Source organism: Bombyx mandarina, chromosome 17, assembly GCF_030267445.1.
Source record: "Bombyx mandarina strain Sakado chromosome 17, ASM3026744v2".
Taxonomy (NCBI): Eukaryota; Metazoa; Arthropoda; class Insecta; order Lepidoptera; family Bombycidae; genus Bombyx; species Bombyx mandarina.
In genome coordinates, this window is record NC_143223.1 from 15,826,137 (window position 1) to 15,840,004 (window position 13,868).

Genomic DNA, 13,868 nt, shown 5'->3' on the forward strand with positions numbered 1-13,868 from the left:
CCGACAGCAAGACATATAGAGTTTGTGAGATTAGATATTGACGCTATGACATGAACGAAATACACAACCCTCATGACCTCATATTATGGCGCATACCTAATGACGTACTACCTAGTCTACTGCGGACGCGTGATGGGCATTTATTTTATTTTATTTATTATTGCTTAGATGAGTGGACGAGCTCACGACCCACCTGGTGTTAAATAGTTACTGGAGCCCATAGACAACATAAACGCCGCCACCCACCTTGAGACATGAGTTGTAAGGTCTCATTTTAAACAAGGGGTTTATTGTACACTGGCACCATAACGATCACTGCCAGACTATTGACATTCAAGATAATATGCCTCATACTTGATAAATATATATTCCGGAGCACAGCCTCAGTCTTAAACTAGTGAAGCGGCGAGCACACTGTTTGTTGATTAGCATGTAAACGCGAGTTGCGATCCGGCGTTGTGTAAACTAAAGCCTACCATACACGGACTGTTCTAACTTCATTTCCGGGTAATCGACTAAAAATTGTAATTATTTCGACCAAAGGGTCGACACGTTGGTGGCGATAAGATTTAATGAATTTGAGTGGAATGCGTATGTCGAACTATCTTTATCTCATCAAATTTTAATGTAGTATATCTATATATTAATACGTGAAGCAAAAACTTTGTACCCCTTTTTACGAAAATTGCGCTGATGGAGGAGTATGAAATTTTCCACACTCATACAGAATATAGAGAAGAAGTGCACAATGCTAATATTTTTTTAAAATAATGCATAAAAGATACATTAAATCAATAAAGAAAACATTACACACACTACCGTGTATTTGACACACACACGCATGCATAATAGGTATTTATATAATGTCAAACTTTTCTTATTGCATAAAGGCTATGGTCGAATTGAGAATAGATTAAATATTGTTTGTCTTTGTTAATATTTATCTAAAGTGTAATCTTGGCAAAATCTGTGATTATAGAAGTATGATAGTCTTTGACAATAGAACGATAATAATGTTCAAACTTATAATTTCAATTAATTATAGTTGAATTTCGACTACTGCGGGACCACTAGTTAAAATAATTGTGCAACAAAGTTGTTTTATATCGAATGTTTTTCTATTTGTCAAAGTCAACGCATGTGCATGCAACGCAATGAACATAACGCTTTTTTTCACATTTAATGTCTCACTGAGATTTATGAGTAAGAGACTCCCTATAAATGACCCACATACATATACATATACCTACCTATACTTACATGCACATACTCATTTTCCTTCGAAGGCAGTATAAACTACGCAACTACGCACTCTTAATAGCAGTTTGAAACCATCGCACCGCCCGCCACCAGAGTAGAAGTTCATCCATACTACCTGGAGCCACTGCGTTCATCGACAGTGCGTTTCCAGAGATCTTTTTTGCCACGTACCATCCGGCTTTGGAATGAACTCCCCTCCACGGTGTTTCCTGAGCGCTATGGTTTGTCCTTCTTGGCTTCGAGGCTTGTGGAGAATACTTAACAGTTGGCAGCGGCTTGGCTCTGTCCCTGACATTGCTGAAGTCCATGGGCAACGGTAACAACCACTCACCATCAGGCGGGCCGTATGCTCATCTGCCTACAGTGCAATACTAAAAGTGATCAGATTAGAATATGTATTTGAATATCGCGGACAGTTGTAAATCCTAAACGGGAAATTAGTCTACACGTGAATGGCAGGCTTAACATGATTATATTCTGATGATTACATAAAACGTAAATTCAAGTATTGTCATACTAATAGCTAGACCGCCTAGACCACGACTATAGTTCGCCCAATGATCGAAATTCGACATTGGCACTTAAAGATATAGGTAAATCTAATGTACAACTTAATTACTGTATAACTATTCTAAAAAGACAAAAAGCTGTCAAAAAAAGATACAAAAAAAAACGGATACAAACAGGAGAAGATGTTTCCTACCCAACCGTGTTGTCTTTGTTGATTTATTTGTAGATAATTTATGATGAATGATAGATGATTTAAGTCTAAAGACATAATTCATTGAAAATAAAATGATATTCTATTTTTTATTCTTACTGGTAGTAGGACCTCTTGTGAGTCAGCACGGGTTGGTACTACCACCCTGCCTATTTCTACCGTGAAGCAGTAATGCGTTTCGATTTGAAGGGTGGGTCAGCCGTTGTAACTATACTGAGACCTTAGAACTTATATCTCAAGGTGGGTGACGCATTTACGTTGTAGATGTCTATGGGCTCCAGTAACCACTTAACCCCAGGTGGGCTGTGAGCTCGTCCACCCACATAAGCAATAAAAAATATATTTTGAAAATAAAAATTAAATTAATTTTTAATCTTTTCAGGTAGGTACATGTCCGTATACAAAAGGCTAGAAAATTTGTCTCATACTGTCTTTAGTAGAATAACGCAGCAGCGGATAACTTAAAACATACATTTTAAACCCAGTTTTGGGTCACCCAGCGCCCTTCAAAACCAGTTTACACGTCTAGATATATTCACATCTAGTTACATTCCTGACATTTCAAAGGCAAGCAGGTAATATAAGATTTTGAAAGCAGGCAAACGGGTGTCTGTCGATGTATAGGGGGTTCCGGACTTGAGGTAAAATTTACAGAAATAATCTATACTTATACTAATCCCTACTAATATATTTAAAATGTGAATGTAAGTTTGTTTGTTACACTTTCACGCGAAAACTACTCAACCGATCATCATGAAACTTTGTACACATATTCTTGAAGGTATTAGAAGTAGCACAGGATACTTTTTATAAAGAAAAAAAAATTTTTTTTTACGAAAAATAAAAAAATTGTTTGTCAAAAAATTTCAAAATCTAGCTTCTTCAACGCCATCTACCGGTTCAGTAATGAAGTTCCAATCCTGAGTACTGTAAATGAAGTCGCGGGTAAAATTTAGCGTTATGCCAAAGTAACTATTCCACGCGGACGAAGTCGCGGGCAAAAGCTAGTAATATTATAAAGCTGAAGAGTTTGTTTGTTTGAACGCGCTAATCTCAGAAAATATTGGTCCGATTTGAAAAATTCTTTCAGTGTTAGATAGCCCATTTATTGAGGAAGGCTATAGGCTATATAGCATCACGCTAAGACCAGTACAAGCGGAGCACCAATAAATAATGTTTAAAAATCTGGGTTTTTTCCCTTATGAGAGCTTCCGCTGCGTGCGCTGCAGAAACGGTTTAAGTTTCGCTAAAATAATGTATGACAGAATTTTCCCCTTTAAAAGATCTAATAAAAAGTCCGCGACAGTACATGTCTATATGCTAAAGTTGGCTCACTATAACGTTTTTTATGCTAACCAAATTTGCTCTAAAATAAAGCATTATTTGCGAACTATTCCACGCGGACGAAGACGCAGGCAAAATTTATTTAAAATAAAACTAAATAATGTATTTTAAATCACTGCAATATTCTAGATTCAAAACGCGCACAGGACATTGCTGCCCTTTCTCCGGACTATTCCTAGTAACCTTATACGATACCCACGGGAAGATCAGCGAGTAAATTAACCCATAGACACAGCCCACTGAGTTTCTCGTCGGATCTTCTCAGTAGGTCGCGTTTCCAATCATTGGGTAGACTCGGTGAAGCAATGCTCTTACTAGAGCCAGTGTTAGCAACACCTACGGTTTGAGCACCGAGAGCTCACCTACACGCTAGGGTAACGCTGATATAGCCTGTCAAGGCTACCAGCATAGATAGGAAAAAATTAACGGGAAGAGATAAGGTGATATTATTCTTGGCCTAAATCACACAGTTAAAGCCATAGTATGTGCATTGGGCAATTATCTTTGAGTAAAACAACTGTGACTTATTGGCAGGCGTATGGGTACAGAACTCTAAAACGGAAAAAAGTAGATATATTTAATTATAAAAAAGACAAAATACAAGAAATTTGTGTTTGTTGATTTGTTCCTCAGGATGTAGATACCGGTTACCGTACCACCAATAACATCTTTGTTTATACAAGTGAATTTTAATTTTTCTAAATATTCTGTTGAAAATAAGCAAGCGGTCTTTTGCAACTCTTAACAATACAAAACTCTGACGTTAAGCAGTTTCACAATGCAATTTTAGAGTTGTTTATTTAACGAAATTCCGATCCTTTTCAAAGAACTCTCACAAAACGCATCTCTCATACATTCATTCATCACCCATCTGGTCTGATAGACAGAGAGTGTCAATGTTAGAACTTAAATATCACGTCAAACTTATTAAAAATCGTCTGGATGGCGATATCTAATAGCTATCTATCATGCGGGCCCACAATACGTCATATCATTTGGCCAAAATCCTGACAGAGATCACAACGATAAAGAAACGATCGTTCTACCAATGAACTATTTGGGTCACACACTTTTTTGGTTCGTTTGCTACTCAGGACTTCTGTTTTATTATCTTAAGCCATAGTTTATTCTATGTTTTCACGGTAAGAACTTAAAATACTTTTTACTGGTGGTAGGACTTCTTGCGAGTCCGCACGGGTAGGTACTACCACCACCGGGCCTATTTCTACCGTGAAGCAGTAATGCGTTTCGGTTCGAAGGATTGAGCAGCCGTTGCAACCATACTGAGACCTTAGAGCTTATATCTCAAGGTGGGTGGCGCATTTGCGTTGTAGATGTCTATGGGTTCCAATAACCACTTAACACCAGGTGGGCTGTGAGCTCGGCAGGGTGGCCGAGTGCACCTAAGCAATAAAAATAATAATAACGTAAGAATAATATTTACCTTCATCCTATAAATCGTAAGCACGTCTTAAATGAAAATGTTCATTTTTATCCATTAAATCCTGCTCAGAATATTGAGCAAAAGTAATATAATTATTCTATTTACAGCGGTCGTTGATACGTATGAAATTTTTTATGATAGTCGAATTTCTCAGGGTTGTTGAAGATTACATTAAAATATTCCGTTACAGTTATGGTTACAAGTCATAGATAAATGAAGCTAATAAAGCGTTTTAAAAAATTAAAGATTAATTTCTGTTAAATGTGTTTTTCTTTTCATTTGAATTAATGTGCATTATCAACAAAATAGTGAACGACGTTACAAAATAAAACTTGTTTTGATAAAAAAATACAATTATCTGAAAGTCTTTATTGCTTTAATTGGTTTTGTTACAAATATTGGCGGCAGAATTGCAAATTGCGTTATTTATTAACACATAACTAATTATAACAGCTTTTTTACATTTGATCATTCAAAAAAAGACAAAAACATAACAAGCTTAATGAACGAATCTTTGCTCGGTGCTCAGTAAAGTAGATGTTCTATAATAATATAGTCATGCTTGTTTTCATAATTTTGTAATATTATTTATATGTAGCAACTAGTAAGTATGTTATTGTAGTACATTATATATTTATTGGATTTTTTTTTATTACAGGTAGTAGGACATCTTGTGAGTCTGCGAGGGTAGGTACCACCACCCTGCTTATATCTGGCGTGAAGCAGCAATGCGTTTCGGTTTGAAGGGTGGGGCAGCCGTTGTACTGTAAAAAGTGAGACCTTAGAACTATTATCTTAAGGTGGGTGACGGAATTTACGTTACTATGAGCTCCGGTAACCACTTATCGTCAGGTGGGCTGTGAGCTCGTACACCCACATAAGAAAAAAAAAGACGAGCTCAAAGTTTCTTGTTAATTAACCTCAGTAGTTAATTGACGGTACATTCCGAATCGGCAGTTGTCATCTTAAACGACTCAGGCCTCCTCCAGCTTCATCAACTGACATGTGACATATTTTTAATGATTTTCATTATTCTCGCGCCTCCCTCCTCTTTCAAACTTGGGTGGTATTTCTTAAATACAACTTTGATTCTGCGTCGAAGCTTCAATTATACTAAGTGTCAACCCTGTAAACCGAAATAGACGACGGCTTTGCCGCAGAAATAGCTAGGCTTTACTGGTGGTGGGACCTCTTGTGAGTCCGCGCGGGTGGGTACTACCACCCTGCCTATTTCTGCCGTGAAGCAGTAATGCGTTTCGGTTTGAAGGATGGGGCAGCCGTTGTAACTATACTGAGACCTTAGAACTTATATCTCAAGGTGGGTGGCGCATTTAGGTTGTGGATGTCTATGGGCTCCAGTAACCACTTAACACCAAGTGGGCTGTGAGATCGTCCACCCATCTAAGCAATAAAGAAAATTAGGCGGTTTTCAATTATTACCTACCAATTATTATTACACTGTATAGAGTATGTGTTGTGATCTGACATTAATTGTTATTATTTCATGGTTTCAAATGTACCTACCCGGTTTAAAATATTGTAAAAATACAATTCAAGCAAGTTGGAATTTCCATATATTTCTCTGCGTGACGATGTAGTTTTTGAGGTCTAGTCTTTTTTTTTTGGGCCGATTTTAGGAGTGGGGTCTAGTCTGCTGTAACTACCAATGTAAGTATCAACTCGTAATCATCCTTCCTACTATCGTAGTCGGTAGGAGTTTGTAGCGCTGTTCCAACTGCATACAAATTTGAGTAACATTTACGCTCTCGAGAACGTTAAAAAGCATAGATAATACACATAAATTAGTTATAGATAAGCAACTCAAACACTCAAAAATCAAAATTTTACTGGCGTCGGCCAGTATTAGTTTCTCATTGCTCTTGTAAAAGGCAGTAACATAATATTACCTATCCTATATTTTATTACAATTAAGGATATTGTAAATTTTCAGAAACCACAAATTGATAAAATTTAATCAATTTGTCTACAACAAATACAGACTTGTATGTTCTTTTTTCTGTGTTTAGTTATACAATAATTAAATGCCTTAACTTTAACAACATATAAGTTTAGAGGCATCCGCTACAAGATGTCGCTAGTTTCCATACAGAAAACATATTTGTCTTAAAGCATCGCAGTTCCAGAGACCTGTTAAAAAAAGTCGCATAAATCACACAGACCACGCTTGTTTGTTACAAATAAATACACAAAAAATAATAAAAATACTTTATTCTCGTTACAAATAAATAAAATGCCCTAGTCTAAATTTTCAAATGTTTAAAACTGTGGTACATTTGTTCACGTTATAAGTTTTTTTATAATAAATGTTACATTACATTAGCGGGATATGACGTAATTGAATAATCTAAATAACGGTAATAACCTATAAGCTAGGTACTATAATATACAGTCGTTGACACACTTTCAATGTCAATGTCATTGTCAGTTGATAAATACAAACTGGAGTTAAAGTCGAGACTGCACTAATGGACACTTCTAACGCGACATTCAGTTACACTGAAATATTTTAAATATTTTAGGGCCTTCATTAATCTCAATACTACATTACAGATCACATTTTCAACTTAAAATACCGTCAAACTATAACTTTAAAAGTTGGTTCTCATTAGATTGGACAGGGTCATGCGTTCCCTTTTGATGTTGCGATCGTCATTCCGATTACGACATCGACCTCACGTCGTGTTGACCCGCGGTAGCTATCACCTGTTCATCAATAGCAGAAAAGGAAATGGTCAGTCGGCCAGTTCCCTCACCCGCCCTTAGATTTCGCAAGGGCCCGACACGTGACTGGTCTAGTAAGATATCGAGCAGATCTCCAAGGAGTTATACTCCTGATTTTTAATAGAATAAATTCATTCCAGCCATCAAAGACTGTACAAAGATTTTTATCGACCTTAATTAAGATTAATTTTACGAATTAATATCCCTTTATTTTATTGTAACGAAGGTAACGAAGGATTGACAAAATCTTAAGCTAATCTAATAATGATAGGAATATCAGTTTATAACCGATTCTATATATATACGTTCCATAAAGTTTCATGCAAGTATCACTGGTTTTGAGCAGTCATTGAGGCACTAACGTGCTTTGGGGGGCCACTAACATCACCAAGTGAATGTTGCCACCCACCTTGAGACATGAGGTCAGGCCCCATCTTTGTTATCTATCAATACACAATACAAATAACGTTCAAAAATTTATGTTTAACATTGCGCGCGCAGTTCCTCGAGTACGCGCTAAAATATTACAGACCAAAAGGTAATTAAAGATATTTTAGGGCACTTTCTTATTGTTATACGTATTATTCTATAGAGCTATAGTCATAGCCGCGCTCGGTCATTAGTTGACACACGACGCAGTCTCCCGGCAACTCGTGCCGGTGATGGGGCAGTCTTACAACATCGAGAGCTGGAAAATACATACTTATTAATAGCGCTAATAATAATTGCGAAGTCATTGCACCGCCTGCCGTACACTGATGCCTTGTTACCTTGATGCCTTGCCTTACAAAACCTTCCCGATACTACCAACAGTATTTTTTGGGCTGGGGCCGAACCTCCTGAAAAGTCTAGGGAGTGTGTACGGAGCGCGCGCGATATGTGAGACTCCACTGTCTTTAGGACCCATCAAAGAATGACAAATAATGTCATTAGATTAGATTACCGAACTTCGCACCAATATTACCATCTTCAAGAACTCGACATTAAGCAAGGTCTTTCGGTGCTCGTGCATGGACGCATACTATCATTTTTTGGACATGTCTCCCGGCGAGGAAATGTCTCCATAGAGCGCCTTGTCGTTCAAGGCAAAGTAGAAGGCACCAGACCACGTGGAAGGTTGCCCTTGCGATGGACCGACCAAGCCAAGGCGGTTGTTTGCTGAGTGTACCAGGCGCACCACAAACCGGGAAAAGTGGCGATTGCTCTTGAGGGACAGCAATGATACCGAATGAAGACAACGACCGCTCTGACAAGAGTTATACGACAAAAGAAAAACATATTAAAGTACTCCTCTGTACTGTCTGTCACCCAAGCGTCTAATCGTCGCCCGAGGTCAGTACCCGGGCAATGTAAGGGGGGTCACGCGGTCAACACTGAAACCGGACTCGCAACGTATGCACGCCGGGCCGAGACTGCCTTAGAGGCTTATCTAAGACTGAAACGTCAACCCATCAGGCCATCCTACACTGCTAACAGCTGTATCAACACTATTTTGAACCATCCACAGTGTTCCCGAGCACTGCAGTCTGTACTTCTACAAATAAGATTTGAAGATTTCAGCAGTGGGCACCAGCTTGGCAGTGCGTTGTACATTACATCCTCCAGCTCCGGCAACTAGTTCATAGAACATTATTATTCTCAAAACTTAAGACCGACATGAAAAACAGCAACTCGTCACCATTTACTATTTTTGATTCCTTCACATAAAATATCATCCACTACACAGTTCATGTCGACCTGACAGCTTATTCTATTGTATTGAAAATCCTTTATAGCCAATTAGTAGTAGTTTTTATTCAAGGTGCTATTCCCCACCTAGCTCAAATGGCAGCACCTATTAAAGAAATTAGTCTGCAAATTAAATCATCCCTATTTCAAATTACACAAAAAAACTCAATAAAATAAATAAACATATATAATTATATCTTAATAATTTAATCAAAATCTTTGTATTCATATTTTAGAAGTAACTAAATTAAAATACATATTTTGTTAGTTTCAAAATAATATTTATATAAACCATGCATTTTATGTTTTATAAATGATCTAATTACCTTCATTTTCATTTAATTTTGCACTTTCAGTAGCTGCACATGATGAAGATGCTGCTAGTTTCCTGAACAAAACAAACTTGACAATTATTGATCAAGTGATTGGCAATTTAACTTACAACTCCTGGAAATAAAATATGTCTGAGTCCTACTTCGAAAAAGAGGTCAATCGTCGAATCAAGCTCGGATAGACAGCGTTCGGAAAGCTACAAAATCTTCTTATCACAAATACCACAGAGTCTCAGGATGAAAGTCTTTGACCAGTGTGTGTTGCCAGTGATAACATATGGCACTGAGACGTGGTCGCTCACAATGGGCCTAGTTCTTTTCTGCGAGATCCAATCAGAAATGAGGGAATTCGCAGGAAATCCATGGTAACTGACATAGCCCCAAGGATTGAGACATTGAAGTGGCAGTGGGCAGAGCACATTGCTCGTAGAACGGATGGCCGTTGGGGACCAGAAAGTTCTTGAGTGGTGACCGCGTACTGGAAGACATAGCGTGGGTAGGCCTCCCACAAGATGGACCGACGCTCTATTGAAGTTTACAGGAATTTGGTGGATGCAGGCAGTGCAGGACCGGTCTTTGTGGCAACACTTGGGGGAGGCCTATGTCTAGTAGTGGACGTCTGTGGGCTGATAAGGAGAAGAAGACTGAGTTATGAGCCTGCACAGACCAGTACAACTTCTTGTCTACTTATACCGCAGGGAAGACTTGCTTTACAGTTTGAATTATCAGATGACAATTATTTCACTGCATTAAGCCTTACACCACCTCAAGCTCCAAGGCAACATCCACACTTTATGGGCTCCTTAAAAAATTCACCATTACTGAAATGAAATATAAGTAATGACTCACTTCTTAGCTTCAATTTCTTTCATCTGTCTCTCAGCTCTAGACCAAATATCTTCATGGATGGTCTCTTTCAATTTCACTCTTTCTAAATACTCTTTGTAATATTCATCTGCCATCTGTGAAGGTCTGTATATACCATGGTCCTGGCTTCTTGCTTTACATCTTGCTTTACTAACTAGATTTTCTACAGCTTGAACTGGTTTATGTGAAGGACTCTTCTTTTTGAACATAGGCACTGCTTCTAAGTTGACTTTTGGAGAGTTAAATGGTGATACAGCCTGTTTGCTACTACTTGGTTTAGTGTTTATAGAATCTTTTTCTTTCGGGACCTCTCTAACCGACTTTAGTATATTACTTTCAGTGTTATTTACATCATCAGAGATAAAATCATTTGGTTTAAGTAGCTTTGGAAATTCATTGGCACTTTCAAACTTTAATAAAGCATTTTCTTGATTTTCCATTTTAAAAATTGATTCAATGGCTACATTGCGTTCTTTTCTTTTGATTTTCTTCTTCTTTTCAATTGGTGTTTCTGTGTTTTCAGCACATGGGGTTGCTTCAAAGGTCCTGGGACTGTCTTTCAGTTCATCAGGTGAATTTTCAACACATTCATAAGAGTGGAGGTTAACTTCACTAACCTGAAAAGTAAAACGAAGTTGTTGTCTACACATTTTAGACTAATTCACTGAAGACTAAAAAAAGAATGTGATTTATATAACAGAATTGGTTGCATTCATATATTCCGATTAATTTATATATTCTAATTCCATAAAAATATAAGTAAGAGTCAAGGTTATAAATATAAAACTTATTAAAAACTAGAAGCACATCAGCTATCAGGGCTGATAGAAATTTTAGGTTTATAAATTTATAAATTTACTACATACCTTTTCTAACATTTCTTTAATGAGCCCAAAGTCTGGAGTGGAAATAACATCCCCATCTCCATAATGTCTAAAAAATTCCTCTTCTGTCTCTGTAAATAAATTATAAGTTATTCATTTTCTCCAGATAATTTGTTTAATTTAACTAACAAAAAGTTGCTAGAAAAAGGATTTAAAATTTCTCAACATCAATGTTTATCTTATCGTATAGTACGTCAACAACTTGTAATTTTAACAAAGGGCTGGATAACTTCTTGAGCTATAGGGATTTTAGTCAGTTCAACTTCGGTATCACTTGCTTGCCCTCTCCAGTGCATAGGCATAGATTTCCTGCAGACTCAATTACAGACAACAACAAAAATTAAAGTAATTTTTGACATTTTATTGCCTTGAAAGAAATATACATTCTGATTTAAAAATGAATATTTTATTGTTTATATTTACATTCTATTGATAGTAATGTAAGCAACAAATGTTATATTATTATTTACATCATGTAGAAAATAATGTACTATCAACTTTTTACGTTCATTGAGTTTACCTTCAGTCAAATTTAAAGGGGGCGGTTTATCAGCTGCTGAAACTGTAAGATCTATTTCCACCGGTACCTGGCCTTGGGCTTCGCACAAATCACGAAGAATTGCATGCTTACTGGTCCACTTGGACATTTTTTACAAAATTTACAGTTAGGACATTAATTAAAATCTATGTTTCATGCGGTATTATCAGTCTTCATTGTCGTAAAAAATACCTTCTACAGCACTAAGTACCCGATTATATATTGCAATTTGCAATGATATGTACAAAATCTATAATTACTATCTTATTGTTTAATTTCTAATAAAACATGAATAAAACATCATTGCACTGCATTGTCATTTGTCACTTAATTTTTTTTTAAGGGATTATGTCCTGGTAACCATGAGCCTTAGGTCATGTTTTATTTTAATTTATATTCTTAAATATATGAAAAATGATAATAAGAAGTGAAATGAAATGAAGATGATTAATTTGAGATATTAATCTACTGGGATTAAATTAAATTAAATGGGATGATATGGGATAAAATATAATCTCAGTAAAATTGTGGTCATTTACTGAATTTTTTTTCAGTGGACTTTTTGGAGTTACGTCCAGTGGCTTTGCTTCATCTTCCCATATTTGTGCACTTTCACAGATACTAAAGAAATAATAAATATTTAAAAAATAATAATAATAAGAAATAAAAACGATTCACACAAATAGGTATGTACCGTACGCTATCCGCGTTTCCACCAAACAATCACAAGAATTGCAAATTTATATTTTTATGACGTTTGACACTAGACTGCATTGATATTTTTTTTTAAATATTCTAATGCCTTCTATCTCTCCTACCTACCTACCTACCTGCCTACCTCTTAGGCCATCAGTTTCTATAACCCTAATATCAATCAAGGAATGATCTGATCTGATCTGGGAAGGAATGTGTTTGTTATTTTTCTGTGGCCCGAAACATGTACTGTTTGATCCCCCCGATCCACTCTAAAGTTAGCTTCATCCACTTAAAGCTTTCAGGTTTTTCAAGTACCGATCACCGACCTCGTCGATTACAACGAAGAGTCAACGAGCAACCTACCCATAGACACAACCCACTAAGTTTCTCGTTGGATCCTCTCAGTGCGTCGCGGTTCCAATCCGGCAGTAGATTCTGCGAAATACTTTTTAGGCCTGGGGTTAGCAGTTTCTCTCGCCCGTGAGCTCATCTACCCTTCGGTGCGAATCTGGTATAGCTATAGGTAGCTATGGCTTAGGCTATGAGGAATTATGTAGGATAAAAAATAACTTAATTATGATTTCAACGGGCCGCAATCTCATTCTCGCTGATAGAAGTTTCTCACGAACCCGAGTTGTTAGCTTATTGAGTTACAGAAAAAGAGATAGACAGAGAGAAAAGAAATCAAACTTTTTCTTGCACTTTTCTGTGCAAGGAATATTTAATTTTACAACAAATTCTGTCGATAGGAAAATGAAGAGATTTTAACCGAGTGGATTTTATTTAACAATTAAAATGTACTCCTAATCATGGTAAATAATTTCGTAATTTCTTCTTTATTTTGGTCTTGCTTCTACATGATGATTTGGTATTTTGACTTAGTGTGTACCTCGTACATAGAAAATTCATATCCAGTACGACCCACGAAATTTAGCACTCACTTAATTTAGCTTTATTTTCAGAACTTTATTCTAAAGACCCGGGTGAAGTTTCAGATTGACGGGCCATCGACATGATACAATTCAGACTTCGAGCTCATGTTTTTGAATGGGTGGCGGCATGGAACTGTGATGTCTATGAGCTCCGGTTATCAATTTAAAAATAAGGCTGTGAGCTCATTCATTCAGAAATGCATTCATAAATGATGAAATATAGGCCTTTGTAGACAGCGGCTTGGCTCTGCCCCTGGCATTACTGAATTCCATGGGCGACGGTAACCACTCACCATCAGGTGGGCCGTGTGCTCATCTGCCTACAAGGGCAATAAAAAAAATCACTAAGGATAATATCACATTTTCTTCTGAAGAAACTG

General features: G+C 36.9%; 1 protein-coding gene across 2 annotated transcripts; it reads right to left on the minus strand.

Annotated features, from left to right (window-relative positions):
- Nucleotides 1–6,982: 6,982 nt before the first annotated feature.
- Nucleotides 6,983–12,577, minus strand: LOC114248050 (uncharacterized). Of its 2 annotated transcripts, none has more exons than XM_028181167.2 (5): nucleotides 11,843–12,577; nucleotides 11,305–11,393; nucleotides 10,421–11,055; nucleotides 9,566–9,627; nucleotides 6,983–8,199 (listed from the first exon to the last, which is right to left on the minus strand). In XM_028181167.2, exons 1-5 carry the CDS (start codon nucleotides 11,967–11,969, stop codon nucleotides 8,093–8,095), a joined length of 1,020 nt encoding a protein of 339 aa, XP_028036968.2. In that variant the 5' UTR covers nucleotides 11,970–12,577; the 3' UTR covers nucleotides 6,983–8,092. The 2 variants fall into 2 exon arrangements, with proteins under 2 accessions (XP_028036968.2, XP_028036970.2); XM_028181169.2 differs by having other exon boundaries at nucleotides 6,983–9,345.
- Nucleotides 12,578–13,868: the final 1,291 nt, after the last annotated feature.

What these genes read in the sequence shown, in the direction of transcription:
- LOC114248050 (XM_028181167.2), bottom strand. Translation starts at nt 11,969, where the DNA reads ATGTCCAAGTGGACCAGTAAGCATGCAATTCTTCGTGATTTGTGCGAA. An exon ending in TTAAAGAAATGTTAGAAAAG is followed by an intron (nt 11,056 to 11,304) that starts GTATGTAGTAAA and finishes TTTACTTTTCAG; the next exon opens with GTTAGTGAAGTTAACCTCCA. An exon ending in AAAATTAAATGAAAATGAAG is followed by an intron (nt 8,200 to 9,565) that starts GTAATTAGATCA and finishes TGTATTTTCCAG; the next exon opens with CTCTCGATGTTGTAAGACTG.